We start from the raw sequence: 14,575 nt of genomic DNA, 5'->3' as shown, positions 1-14,575 counted from the left end.
CTGATGTCGCCCATCATTCAGTTTGTACAAACTTGACACACACAAACACACTCACACACTACATACGCTAGGTTTCTGTTATAAATTCATAGAAAATCAACCATACATCGGATCTGCACCGTTCCACTTTTATTTTACTCCATGAAGGAAGGACTACTAAATGAGGAAGATTTGATACAGGGCAGCCATAATCATTTGAGCATACCAGCACATACAAAGGAGGTCCTGCCCAGTTGCTATGCCAACCCTGATGGTCCTAGACAGAAGACCATCAAGGTCACAAAAGAACTTGCATATAGGAGTGGATTCAGCAGGGACTGGAACAAAGGACAATGATCAGCTCTTTCCTCTGGGGGAAGGAAACTGCAAACTCCCCTTTGTCACCTGGAAAGTACTCATGGGGAGGGGGGAAAGGAGGAACCAGCCAGGTGACAAGATACTCAGGTTACCTCCACAACTAGTTGTGATGTAGCTGTGATGTAGTCTTAGGGGTGTAGTTTGGGGAATTAGTAACTAATAAAAGTTGGGGTCTTCTTTTGTTCTGCACTTCCATTTTGCTTCATCTTGTTGCAGGTGGAAGACCTGTCGCGACAGTATCCAATAAAGGCCAATCCTACAGGCTGCTGTTTTGCTCCAAGTTATCCTGGTTGGTGTCTGTTTTTGTCCAAGGGAGCCCTCTGATTTCTCCATTAACACTGAGACCCTACCTGCCCGCAGACTGTCTCGCCACAGTGATGCGTGCTCTGGTTATCTCCCGCTTGGACTATTGCAATACGCTCTACGTGGGGCTACCTTTGAAGGTGACCCGGAAACAACAACTAATCCAGAATGCGGCAGTTAGACTGGTGACTTGGGAGTGGACGGCGAGACCGCATTAACACCAGTCCTGAAAGACCTACATTGGCTCCCAGTACGTTTCCAGGCACAATTCAAAGCCCTGGTGCTGACCTTTAAAGCCCTAATCCAGGGGTCAACAAACTTTTTCAGCAAGGGCCGGTCCACTGTCCCTCAGACCTTGGGGGGGGGCAGACTGTATTTTTGGGGGGGAAATGAGCAAATTCCTATGCCCCACAAATAACCCAGAGATGCATTTTAAATAAAAGCACACATTCTACTCATGTAAAAACACCAGGCAGGCCCCAGAAATATCCCAGAGATGCATTTTAAATAACAGGACACGCTCTACTCATGTAAAAACATGCTGATTCCGGGACTGTCCATGGACCAGATTTAGAAGGTGGTTGGGCCAGATCCGGGCCCCGGGCCTTAGTTTGCCTACCCATGCCCTAAACGGCCTCGGCCCAGTACAGTTGTACCTCGGGTTACAGACGCTTCAGGTTACAGACACTTCAGGTTACAGACTCCGCTAACCCAGAAAAAGTACCTCGGGTTAAGAACTTTGCTTCAGGATGAGAACAGAAATTGTGCGGCGGCAGCACGAGGCTCCACTAGCTAAAGTGGTACCTCAGGTTAAGAACAGTTTAAGGTTAAGTACGGACCTCCAGAACGAATTAAGTTCTTAACCCAAGGTACCACTGTACAGCTGAAGGAGCATCTCCACCCCCATCTTTCTGCCCGGACGCTGAGGTCCAGCGCCAAAGGCCTTCTGGCGGTTCCCTCACTGCGAGAAGCCAAGTTACAGGGAACCACGCAGAGAACCTTCTCGGTGGTGGCACCCGCCCCGTGGAACACCCTCCCATCAGATGTGAAAGAAATAAACAACCATCTGACTTTTAGAAGACATCTGAAGGCAGCCTTGTAAGGAAGTTTTTAGTGTTTGAAGTTTTATTCTGTTTTTAATGCTCTGTTGAAAGCGGCCCAGAGTGGATGGAAGCCTAGCCAGATGGGCGGGGTATAAATAATAATTATAATATCATTATTATTATTATTCCTGCATTGCAAGATGACCCTTGGTGTCCCTTCCAACTGCACGATCCTATGATTTCATAAATAAAACCATCTACCACTTGAAACTTGTGCTCACCCATGCTGATGCACTGAGTGCTGTGAGAAGCAGCTTGACTCCCAGCTGCTTCACATCCAGCTGCACTCCCTCTTTCTAGGCAGTTGGCAACTCTGGTGTGCTTTTGCCAAATGCACCCTGCAAAAGAAGAGCTCCAAGGATCTCTGGGATCCTCTCAGTAATGGAGCAAATGCCACATGACAAGCAGCACAATCTCTGTGGGCTTTACATTCACCACCCATGCGCCATTAGCTCCCACTGCGCATGCATGAGCACACAAATGCAACCGTGTTTGCACCATGCACATGCAGCAAGAGCACAATGACCAGGAGAGCCCTGCTGGGTCAGATCAAGGATCCAGCTGGCTCAGCATCAGATTCCTGAAAGTGACAAGACCAGAAGATGCTTCTAGGTAACTTGGGAGCAGAAAAGTCCATTTATGTATGCGACCACGGCTGCACGGATGTTATTGGCCCAGAGATGGAAAGAAGATAAAGTTCCTACCAGAGAATAATGGCAGATGAAGTTGATGGACTATGCTGAAATTGCTAAAATGACCAGAAGAATAAGAAATTAGGAAGACCAAAATTTTAATAAGGAATGGGGAAAATTTATAACATATCTTAAAGGTAAAGGGACCCCTGACCGTTAGCTCCAGTCGTGACCGACTCTGGGGCTGCGGTGCTCATCTCGCTTTATTGGCCAAGGGAGCTGGCGTACAGCTTCCAACTCATGTGGCCAGCATGACTAAGCCACTTCTGGCGAACCAGAGCAGCACACAGAAACGCCGCTTACCTTCCCACCGGAGCAGTATCTATTTATCTACTTGCATTTTGTGCTTTCAAACTGCTAAGTTGGCAGAAGCTGGGACGGAGCAATGGGAGCTCACCCCGTTGCGGAGATTTGAACCGTCAATCTTCTGATCGGCAAGTCCTAGGCTCTGTGGTTTAACCCACAGCGCCACCTGCATCCCTCTAACATATCTTAGACCATTGTAAACACTTAAAATCATCAGGATTGCAATATCACTTGTAGTTTAAGGGTGAATTCTGGACACAATGGAGATGTAAAAGATTTTGATCATCATAAAAGATGCAAGAGGAAGTTATTTATAAAGGCGGGTGGAAGTCCAGGAGATTCCTTGGAATCTTGTGTTTATGATTTTTAATCTTGTTTTTATGATTTGTTTGATAAAGCTCTGTAAAATTTTAATTTGAAAATTTAATTTGAATTTTTTTTAAAAAAGAAACAAACAGGGATACACAGCTACATCTCTCCCTGATTCAAGAGGTGCACCATCTCCAAACAGATTCAGAACGGCTCCATTTGATTCCCCACCCCGAAACTTGTGCATTCTCCATTTCTGGTCAACAGCCAAGAGGGTAACCTTTTAAGACTTCATAGGAAGGTGTTTTTCATCTGTAGACAGTTTCCAAGATTAAGTGGCCACGGTTCTTATTTTTAACGAGATAACATTTCTCTAATTACTTCTCCACCCACAGCAGGAATGTCTCCACAACACAAAGGCTGCGCACTGACCCCTCGCACCCTCCGGAGGTACCAATTAAAAACAAAGAGAAATGAATTATTTTTCCTTACAGCAGTAATCACGATGTGCCATACAGCAAACTTGCTTTGTGTGACTAATAACATTGCCATAAGTCTTAGTTGATGCAGGTGTCAACTTTTATTCTTCCGGAACAGGAAAAGGCAAGGAGTATTTATTTATTTATTTATTGGGCTTACATGCCACATTTTCCTCTAAGGAGCTCACAACAGCATACACAGTTCTCCCCCTCCTCATTTAATCTCCACAACCCTGTGAGGTAGGTTGGGCTGACAGGCAGTGACTGGCGCAAGGTCACCACCTAGAGTTTCATGGCTAAGAAGGATTCGAAACTTGGTTTCCCAGCTCCTAGTCCAGTGCTCAAATCACTACACCACACTGGCTTTTTAGAGCATAAAATGTAATTCTTTGTTCTTGTTGTGCCTTTTTGTAAATGCCCAAGGTTCTAAATTGTGCCAGAAGCCTCCATGAATAGAGCAGGCTCCTCGCTTCAAAATTCATTTGTTGTTGAGACATTTACAGCACACCTTTCACCATGCAGTCCCAGGAGCTGTTGAATAAAAGCTCAGTACAATCCAACTTTGTAATATGCTCTACCCCTCAAAGAGGCCTGTATTGGAAGGTACACTGATCTACCTATACAGAACGTATAGTGAAAGATTTCAACACCAGGCGTTTGCGGAAGGAGGCAGTTTAGACATCTGGGAGTCAAGTCAGTGATTTCAAAACAGAAGAACCTTGAATTGGGCTCAGAAGCATGCTGGCAACCAGTGCAGGTTTAAGGAGTAGTGTAAGAGCACCCAGTCAATAGTGCCCATCCGCACCCTGGCTTTTACATCCTGTATCAATTGCAGCTTCCAAACAGTCTCCAAGGGCAGCCTCATGAAGAGTGCATGACAATATAAAAGCTGCACCTAAGAACTGAGCTAAGTGCATGACCCCACATGACCCTTTTCGCCGCACTTGCCCTCTTTATGTGAGTAATGCCTGAAGAAGGCTAATATGTAAGAATGTCTGGGGTTGAGCTATGGCTTTCTCATGCCCCTTAACGATGGCAAATTAAAACAGGCACAAGGGCGCAATCTGAAAATAAGTTCTGCCAACAAGTCTAATCCCTGCTTCTCACTGAACAAAATTGTAGAACAGCATCATCAAGGGAGGTGTTCACAACCGCCACCTCCTCTAGCCAAGCTTCCTCTGGCTGCTTTTAGGAGCCAGGATGGTCAAGCGTCAACTCAACACATGGATGGCCACGAAACTCCAAGCAACTGGTCTACAAGAGGCTGAGTAACCTGAAAGCCAGCCATCAAAATAGGACAAGCAGTTGGAGAGGACATTCTTATCCATGTTCACACTATACTATAATATTTACCCATCTATAGATTTACTTGAAGCCCCTGTCAAACTAGGGGCCTGTCAAACTAGTTTTACAGGTCTCTAAAGCATTTCAGGCGGTACCTGGGTAGAGCCTAAACTGGATGCCAGAATCATTCTCAGCATTTTAAAAGTGTGTTTATTGCTGGTCCAGGTATTTATTGGTCACTCTTCCCCACTTCCCTGTCACAGATTCTTTAAATTCTGGTGGTGTCAGTTGATAATGTAGACATATGTTTCGGTGGAGATGCAGTCAGGCAGCTTTCTGGGAAAATATGTGATTGTTAAATTAGAGACTATAGTATTTAGATACCTTACATTTATTATTGGTTATATTAAAGATCAGCTTCAAAACGGTTAAGCAAGGAGTAAGGCAAGGAAAACAGCCTCCCCTTCAGATCAGTTTTGGATATTCATAACCAGCAAACCAGACATTGGGGCAAAACAAGAGAAGAGCATTTCCTTCAAGCCTACCTTGTATGTTTCCCAGAGGACATCTGGCTGGCTAGCAAGACAGAAGGATGCATTAGATGGGTCTTTCGTTTGGATCTAGCAAGGCAAGTCTTATCTGTTGACATACTTCCACTTCAAGTAATTCACATGAAGCTCAAAGGTTTAACATGAACAGCACAAATGGGATTTCTAAGAGCCCCAAAGGCATTTCCTATAGGCATACATATCCTAGGCAGAGCTTATCAAATCAGAAAAGGTACAAGTAGCTAGAGTATCATCAACTCTCTGAGACATTTAAGCAAGATAAAAAAAAAACAGTTTCGCCACTGAGCCCTCTAAATTGGAAAGAAAATTATTAAATAATAAAACTAAGATAATTTCAAATATGTACCGACTCCTCCTTAACTGGGAAGTCAAGGAGGAGGTGGTGAATGGAGTGATGATTAAATGGGCGCAGGACATTGGACATACCATTCCGATGAGTGGGTGGGAAACTCTTTGGAAAACAAATATGAATTTTACAGCATGCTATACCATCAAAGAAAACCTAATGAAGAGGCAGTTTAGATGATATCTTACTTCATCAAAGCTTTCAAAGATGTACAAAAATGTCTCAAACATATGCTGGTGGTGTGGGAAAAGTGAAGGAAATATGTATCATACCTGTATGTTGTGGACATGCAGGAAAATTAAGGAGTTTTAGAATCTCATTTACAGTGAGATGAAAAAGATCTTTAAATTAACATCCTTTAAAAAATCCAGCTTTCCTGCTTGGAATTCTAGGTAGAGATATACCAAAAAATGTAAAATAAATTTTCTTATATGCAACAGCTGCCGCCCAAATGTTAATTGCAATGAACTGGAAAGGGGAAAAGGTTCCAACCCTATCGGAATGGCAGAATAAATTACTAGAATACGTAGAAATGGCACAACTGACTAACAGGCTGAGAGGTAATACAAAACAGTTATTTATTCCAAAATGGGATATATTTAAGAGATACTGTATTTACAAAAACACAATAGCAGTATGACATCTATGACAGCATTTGAATGACCCCTGTGTAAATTAACTACAAAGAAATAAGGAAAACTGGTACGATATGTTGTAAGAAAGTATTAGAAAATATAGAAAGATTAAGGTAATAATTGTAAGTACATTTGATATTAGAAATGTTAAATACACTGGGAGATGATGGGAAGTCCAACATACTTTTGTACAAATTGATACGGAAGGGGGGGGCATGTCTTCTTTACCTTCTTCTTCGCTACAATATATCCATTTATTTCCAATTGTCAATGTCAAAAGGGACTAAAATCTATAAAATTCATAGAAAATCAACGTGCCAGTTTGCTCAATTTCTCTAGGACTCCATCACACCTCCCCTGTCCAGCATAATCCCTCAAGCAAGGTGTTAAGACCCTAATCCTGTCAAATCGCTCTGATCAGCCTTTCCTCCAGGCAATGTCAGGTGGCAGACTATGCATATTTGAGACCATTGTTTTCTCATCCCCAGGAAGTGTTTATCTGTGCATATCTCCAGCTCTGCATATTCCCCCCTCCCTCCTCCATATGTTAATCTGTGTAACCCAACCTCCCTTTAATATATTCATGATGTAATCTGTGTAACCAAACCTCTCTTTAATGTATTCATGACGTGTTTTGCACTGTATTCTGGGACATGGAGGGAGTTTCAAAAACTCATGTCACCCCTTTCTCACTGTTCAATCTCGCCTTGAACCTGTTGCGCAATAAACTTGGATCTTCTGCAGTTTACTCCTGTCTACGGCTGAGCTCATTTTTCCTCCGCAGGAACCCACGGACTTAGTCCGATGAGCTGGGTGGCAGAACAGCCTCGCACCCAGATTTTAGCCGTAACAAAATGTAGAGTGAAAGAGACTGTATAAGATTGAATTAATTTATATTTGTAAATTTATATAAGATTACTTACACAAGATTGTCTTTTTTATTTAAGATTTTTGTTATCTATGAATTTCAATAAAGTATGAATTTTAAAGAGAGAGAGAGAGAGAAGGTACAAGTAGCAGCAACATGCATGAATACCCAAGTTCTAATTCAGGGCTGTTATACCCACTGCACAGCAGCAAATCTGAGTTTGACACACACACTCCTATCTAGTAACTGACTACCTACCGTATTTTTCGCTCTATAGGACGCACTTTTCCCCTCCTAAATAGCAAGGGGAAATGTGTGTGAGTCTTATGGAGCGAATGCAGGGGGGAGGCAGGCAGGAAAAGCCCCCAAGAGCTGCACACAAGCTCCGTGCGGCTCTTGCGGGCTTTTCCACAGGAGGGAGAAGGGACTGACTGGCCGCATCAGTCCCTTCTCCCACCTCGTAGAAAAGCCCACAGGAGCCGCACACCCTTTAAAGAGCACGCGGCTTCCACGGGAGATGGGGGGATTCCCCCACCTCCCGCAAAAGCATGCAAAAAACGTGTGCTCTTTAAAGGGTGCACGGCTTTTGCTGGCTTTTCTACGAGATGGGGGTGGGGGAATTCCCCCACCTCGTAGAAAAACCCACAGGAGCCGAGCACCCTTTAAAGAGCGTGCCGCTCTTGGGGGCTTTTCCCCAAGGAGGGACAAGGGACTGGCTGCTTTTGCAGGAGGTGGGGGAATTCCCCGCAAAAGCAGGGAGAAGGTCTGGGAGAATCGCACAGGCTGCACGCAGCCTGTCCGCTGCTCCCAGAGCTGGGGGGGGAGGGGAATCATATTTCCCCCCTTGATTTCTCCCTCTGAAAACTAGGTGCGCCCTATGGAGCGAAAAATACAGTAATTTTACTGGGGCAAGGGTGTAAGGAGCTGCAAAAGCATTTTATTATTCATTAAATTTATACACTCTCCTTCAAAGATCACAAGGCAATTCAAAACATAAAACCACAAAATACTTAAATAAAAGGACCGTAACAACCCCTAACACATTTAAAAGGCCATAGTTTAATCAACCAAAGAACTAATGTGAGAGTAATGTTTTTGTCTGGCGCCTAAAGATATGTAATGAAGGCACTGGACAAGCCTCCCAAGGGAAAGCATTCCACAAAAAGAGGTGCCAGAACTCACCATGAACGACTCCCTTGTTCTCTTTTAATGGCAATGGCGCCCACCTGAGAGGCACCGGAACTGAGTTCCTACGAGTTACAGCTGGAAAAAAGCCGTGATCATGTATCAATTACAACCTAGTACAGGACAGAAAAGCTGAATATAGACCTGTAAAGGGGTGGAGACAGATTGGAAGAAATGGGGGGTGGGGAGAGCCATCACAAATGCTAGAGAATCCCTCTCCTCCAATGAAGTATTTTAAGTGAGACTCCAATTCCTCTAAAGGAAAAAGCACAGTGCTTTTCCTATGTGAACTGAAATCTGAAAAATTACAGGGAAACATTAAAATGTGCAGTCCCAGCCTTCTGATGCAGGACAATCCAGCAAAAAGGCATCACCAAGATTGTGCACTTCAGAAAGTAGTAATGTATTTTTTTTCAAGAGGAAGTTGAATAGTTCTTAGAACACTATAAGAAACAATTATGGGAGCCAACTTCAACATCTGACAGCTGGCAGGCAATTTCACTGTATTCTTTTCCATTCATGCTAAATACATTCTTATTTAGATAAGCCTACCCAAACGTTTATAAAGTTTTAATAAGTTTTAATTTGTTTTAGTCTAGTCTATTGTAGTTCGAACTTTCTATATGTTTGAAATTATGGTTGTAATTTTTTTTTAGTGATAATCATATTGTTTTATCTTTTTTGTAAATGCTTTGAAGGCTTTTCCTGCAATCAAACAGTATATAAAAGGCATGTCCAACAGACAGATTGTGATCTACAGGTAGATCACTGGACATCTGCAGCAGATTACTGGTAGATCATTGGCTTCCCCCAAAGAAGCTGAACAACTGTGGCTCCCCTAAAAAAAAAGCTCAACAATTTATCTCCTCCCTGAAAAAACCCCCCAACATCTTTGACCTGAACCTCCCCAAAAGCTCCCAAAGCTCAACAACTTTGACCTGAACCCCCAAAAAGGGGGTAGATCACTGCCAGTTTTTAACCCTGTGAGTAGATCGCAGAATCTTGGGAGTCGGCCACCCCTGGTATATAAAATTTAAAAAACACACACTTCTCATGGAAAGTGCAACAAAATCAGTTCTTTCTGGAAACAAGCAATCAAGGCATAAGCCACTTCTTTCATTGATACAAACCTTTTTCTTTATTTTTCACAGCTTCATCAAGTAAAGCTGGCAAAAAGTAATTGCAAGTCTATGCCCACTTGCATGGGTGTAAAACCCCACTGAAATTACAACTTAATCAAGATGCAAGTCACTAAAAACACAATGAGAATAAAAATAACAGACCAAAGGGAGGTTCCCTTTGTTTTGCAAATACCACTGACTTAGTTATAAAAGTATGCATACTTTTACAAAAAGTGCACTACAAGTCACAGTCTGCCACTGGGAACAACAAGCAGACATAATTTGTCACAAAACAAACTCAAGAGCAAAAGATGCAGAATAAAAAAATAAAAGTATTTGAACTGTAACATTTATTGCCTTAAATATAAAAAAAAATTAAAAATGCATTTCTGGGTCATCATTTCCACATAAGAATATCTATATAAAATTCCTTCCCATCAGTTGTCTAACAGCTTGGAAACGGCTTGTTTCCTCTGTTCTGCAGTCATGTGTTCACAGGCTTCTAAGACATTTGCCACAATTAAAGTCTGTTGAATTGTTTTGGCTTTCACCCAAATTCTCCCATTCATTCCTAAAACCAGTTCAAATGGATAAAGTTGTCCCAAATCTTGGATTATTTCACACTCCGGAGCTAAGAGTCTGCAATCAAAATAAAATGTGAAGGGAAGAAAAGTCAATATATGGCTCTGGTAAACTGTTCATACTTCTAACGATTAAGACCTCAATTCTTACAAAGCTACATTTTTTTCTTTAGGACCTACCCAAATCAGAGCAGGTGTTGGGATGCTTTTTTAAAAAAAGGATTTTGCTGAAAAAGTACCGCATTTTTCACCCTATAGGACGCACTTTTTCCCCTCCAAAAATGAAGCGGAAATGTGTGTACATCCTATGGGGTGAATGCAGGCTTTCGCTGAAGCCTGGAGAGCGAGAGGCATCGGTGCGCACTGACCTCTCTCGCTCTCCAGGCTTCAGGAAGCTATCCGCAAGCCTTGCGAGTCCGGCGGGAGTTGCCGCCAGGCTCGCAAGGCTTGCGGATAGCAGCCTGTTCTGGGGGCTGGGGTCGGGGGGGGGGAATATTTTTTAAATATTCATTTCCCCCCCCAAAAAACGAGGTGCGTCCTATGGGCCGGTGCACCCTATAGGGCGAAAAATACGGTAACCTGGCCCACTCATTTTGGGACTTGGGAGATGCCCATTATCAAGTTATATCTCACTAAGATGAGGTGGTATAAAACATTTTCATGGGACTATCACTCTTTAGATTGCTGGTCAAGAGGGCTAGGGGCAGAGTGAGAAACTACATGACTGACTGATAAATTAACGTATTATTTGTGCAACAAAAACATGCCAGGGAGAAAAGTTCTTCCTTGGCTTTCTTCCCAAACATTTTAGTTTTGTATATGCAAAGAATCTTCAAGAAAAACATAACCTCTCACATCTAAAGCACTAAAGTCCTGGAAGAGTTTGTGTCATTTACCCTGATAGAAGTCTGTATTGATTAGTAGTCTTCAGTTATTACATCTTTTTTTTTAGTTACGTCAATTTTGACATGCAATTAAAATGCCAAAGTGATATTAATCCTAGTTCGCATATAACAGTTGCACTGCCAAGCATGTAATTTGCTTTTGCAATCTAAGCTAGAACTTCCAAGCTCAAAATACTTGGTTAGAAATCTGTCACACTTACTTTCTTATTAGGCCTAATGACACCTTGAATAAGAAACCATCTTGTCCAATGATTCCCATTCCATTTGCTCGGCCACTGCTGTCAATACAGACCATCTCAGGTTCCATATCTTTATTGGCAACAATGAACTGTCCATAAATAAGGTCTCCCACCTAAGGAAAAAAATATACATAAATAGATGAAATGGTTCTGAATGTGTAACTCTTATGAAAGGTATCGTGTTCAACTTTAATACATTTATATCCAATTAGCTTCGTCACACAAGAATGTTTCTACATTCATCTGAAATGTGGGAGGGTATGTTACATTACAAATTAAGCGTTTTATTAAGAAATCATTTTGCCAGGCATGTAGTTGCTTGCTGTTCTCATTAAACAGGGCAACAAAAGTCTATGAGATGTAGTGTTGGCACGTCGGTCAACTGACATAAAATACTGTCGAACAACAAAAGACATCCGAGCTTAAGTGTCAATAGTCCAGCAGTAAAAGGAAGACGCAACATCAGACTCTTAACTGTCCAACACTGATTTTAAAAGGAACCCAAACAGGCAAAGCCTGTTCCTATTATTCTTGGCTATCTAAGCATGACAATGAGTAATTTGTTACCACATGCATATTCCAAAGATCAGGAGCTCTTGTCATAAATTGACAGATGGAGAAGGAGCAACATGCAAAGGAATTTAAACTTTTTGCTCATGGTGTACGTGATCTCCTTCAACATGTTCACACAGAGATCTACTGATAAAACACTGTGACTAAAGGAGAGGTATTGACTCAATATTACCATTGTGAATAATTAGCACAAGCTTAACAACATAATCCTGTCTATGGCAGTAAATCACACTGAACTCAACGCGGCTCTCACGAAATTGTGTATAGAATGCTGTCAGTCATGTTCAGACTCCTCACCTGCACGTTTGGCCTGTTTCTTTTGGTTGCGCCTTCAAATGCCAAGTAGGATAGAGATGCTTGCTCACTTCCCCCAACATCCACTTTGAATATGTCCCCAGCTTTGGTGGTCACTATGCCAATCACATGGTCTCCCTTGACTGGAACATACTAGTCATGAAAAGAATTTGGGAGCAAGGGAGGAAAGTAATTTTAAATATGCAGATTGGTTTAGCCTTCAAAACAAGCAAAATGCCGATATTACACAGTATGCTCCTCAAACACAATCCATCATCACAATCCACTTAGCATAGCAGCAGAATGACCAAGATGGGCAAAGTGGACACACTGTTCTCTGCAGGAGCCCGTATGTTTGTACTAAACTATGGTTTACCTTGGTGCAGCATGTGATCCAAACCATTCTGCCCATATATACACACATACAAAATCTGGGCATAAGACCTTACAGTGTTGTCATAAGGTGTATGGAGATGAAGTATAGGGTATTCTTAAAAGGTTCATACTACACTTCATCCAATTTCACTCTGCATCCTGGTAGAGTACAGTTAATCGCTAAAATCGTGTTTATTATACATAGTGACTAACATAATAATGAAATAAAAACACAGCAAAATGCTTGGTTTCCAACTCTCTTGGGCTACTCTGACATGAATCAAAGGACACTGTAGCCAAAGTGGGTTCTTACAGAAAACCGCTTCCAGAAAGTGCTTAATATCTGTTCTAGCTGAAAAGGTGTTCAAGTAAAATATTCTCCAAATTGCGGGGTATCAAGATTATACAGATCTCCTACCTGAGGTGTTACTGGATGAGGTTAACATTTTTAATATAAAAATCAAAAAATAAAACAAGCAGCGCTGTACAAAACAACAGCACCTTTTTTTTGTAAACTGCTTTGACTGTTATTGCAGTTTTACAATTCTTATGAAACTAATAACGCGGCTGTTATGAAACCAGTCCTCCTCCCCACCTTCCTTAATAATAATTGGGAATGTATTTATTTGGCATACCGTCCTTCACCCGTAGATCTCAGGGCGGTTCAAGACATTAATGACTGTCTGGAATCCTATTTGCGGTGCGACTAGATGAGGCACTGTTTTTAATTTAAATTTTTTAAACCTAAAAATTCCAGTAGTATACAAAACACCTTTTTTTTGTAACCCACTCGCTGTTGCTTAAAAAAAGAGAATCATTCTACAGAATAAATAAATGAAAACGTGGCCAGAAAAAGCTCGCCTCCCTGTGAAATAACGGTGCGGAATCCCCGACGAGGCGCCCGCCAACCGCCACCCTGCCACGCATGCGCCGTTTCCCAGCCCGCCACTTCCGTCGCCCCGCCTCGCCTTACCCGCCTCTGCTGTGAGTCCACCCAATAGGTTCCCCCGGAGCCACTTCCGCCGCCGCGGTAGCGCAGCAGCCCGCACTTGGCGACCAGCAGCCCGTCCCCGCCGCGCCTCAGCCCGGGCCCGCAAACCAGCCGCCCTTTCTGAGGGCCTCCAGTGGCCAAGCACAGCCTCTCGCTGTCCGCCTCGGCGTGGCCCGGCAGGAACAGGGCGTCCCCCGGCAGCACCACCTGCCCTACAAGCTCCTCAGCCGAGCGCGCCATGACGCCACCAAACAGCCCGCTTGCTCCTGCTTTTGCTGCGCATGCGGGAACAAGGGCCTCGCGCATGCGCAGGCGATTCCCTCCGCCGTCTCTCTCTGCCCTTCGTCCTTTGCCAGGACGGCCGATGGACTCCTGCCACTATAGAGATAGAATGGGCTAGAGAGGCACTCGCTTCCTGGCGTCCTTTCCCACGGGATCGTAGAATTTTAGAGTTGGAAGGGACCCCCACTGGTCATCCAGTCGAACCCCCTGCAATGCAGGAATCTCAACTAAAGCATTCATGGCAGGTGGCCACCCGGTTGTCACAGAACTGTAGAGTTGGAAGGGACCCCGAAGGTGATCTACAGAATTGAGCTACTGTATCTCCTTTGTTGATTGGGAAGGGATCCTCCCAGGGTCATCTAGTCCAACCCCGCTGCAATGCAGGGATTTCAACGGAAGCATCAAGGGCAGATGGTCGTTTTGCAGTGTAGGAGGAGTGAGAGCGCGATGTGACTGCATGCATGCATGCAAAAGGAGCAAAACTGGGGGGTGGCATTTGTGTGTGGGGTGTCTGTTAGGCACAACAGTTGCTGATTTGCTATCAAGCCCCGTTCAAGGTGTTGCTGTTAGCATGCAAAGCCTTTAACAACTTGGGATCAGTTACAGGTAGAGCCGTGTTGGTCTGCCTTAGTCAAAACAAAATAAAAATAAAAATTCCTTCCAGTATTCCATCTTCAGATACCAATCTGAAGAAGTGTGCATGTCCACGAAAACTCATACCAATAACAAACTTGGTTGGTCTCTAAGGTGCTACTGGAAGGGTTTGGCTTGTTTGGGA

The 14,575-nt window shown here is 43.3% G+C and overlaps 1 protein-coding gene across 2 annotated transcripts; it reads right to left on the bottom strand.

Moving 5' to 3' along the window:
* Positions 1–9,547: 9,547 nt before the first annotated feature.
* On the bottom strand, positions 9,548–13,793 carry EXOSC3 (exosome component 3). Of its 2 annotated transcripts, XR_014564658.1 has the most exons (5): positions 13,498–13,790; positions 12,153–12,302; positions 11,244–11,395; positions 9,669–10,196; positions 9,548–9,624 (listed from the first exon to the last, which is right to left on the bottom strand). XR_014564658.1 is itself a non-coding variant. In XM_083740519.1 (4 exons), exons 1-4 carry the CDS (start codon positions 13,753–13,755, stop codon positions 9,995–9,997), a joined length of 762 nt encoding a protein of 253 aa, XP_083596645.1. In that variant the 5' UTR covers positions 13,756–13,793; the 3' UTR covers positions 9,548–9,994. The 2 variants fall into 2 exon arrangements, 1 of the variants encoding a protein (XP_083596645.1); XM_083740519.1 differs by having other exon boundaries at positions 9,548–10,196; positions 13,498–13,793.
* Between the last annotated feature and the right edge of the window lie 782 nt (positions 13,794–14,575).

The sequence above is a fragment of the Podarcis gaigeae genome (assembly GCF_964106915.1).
Source record: "Podarcis gaigeae genome assembly, chromosome: 5".
Classification (NCBI taxonomy): Eukaryota; Metazoa; Chordata; class Lepidosauria; order Squamata; family Lacertidae; genus Podarcis; species Podarcis gaigeae.
This window is presented reverse-complemented; position numbering and strand designations above follow the sequence as displayed.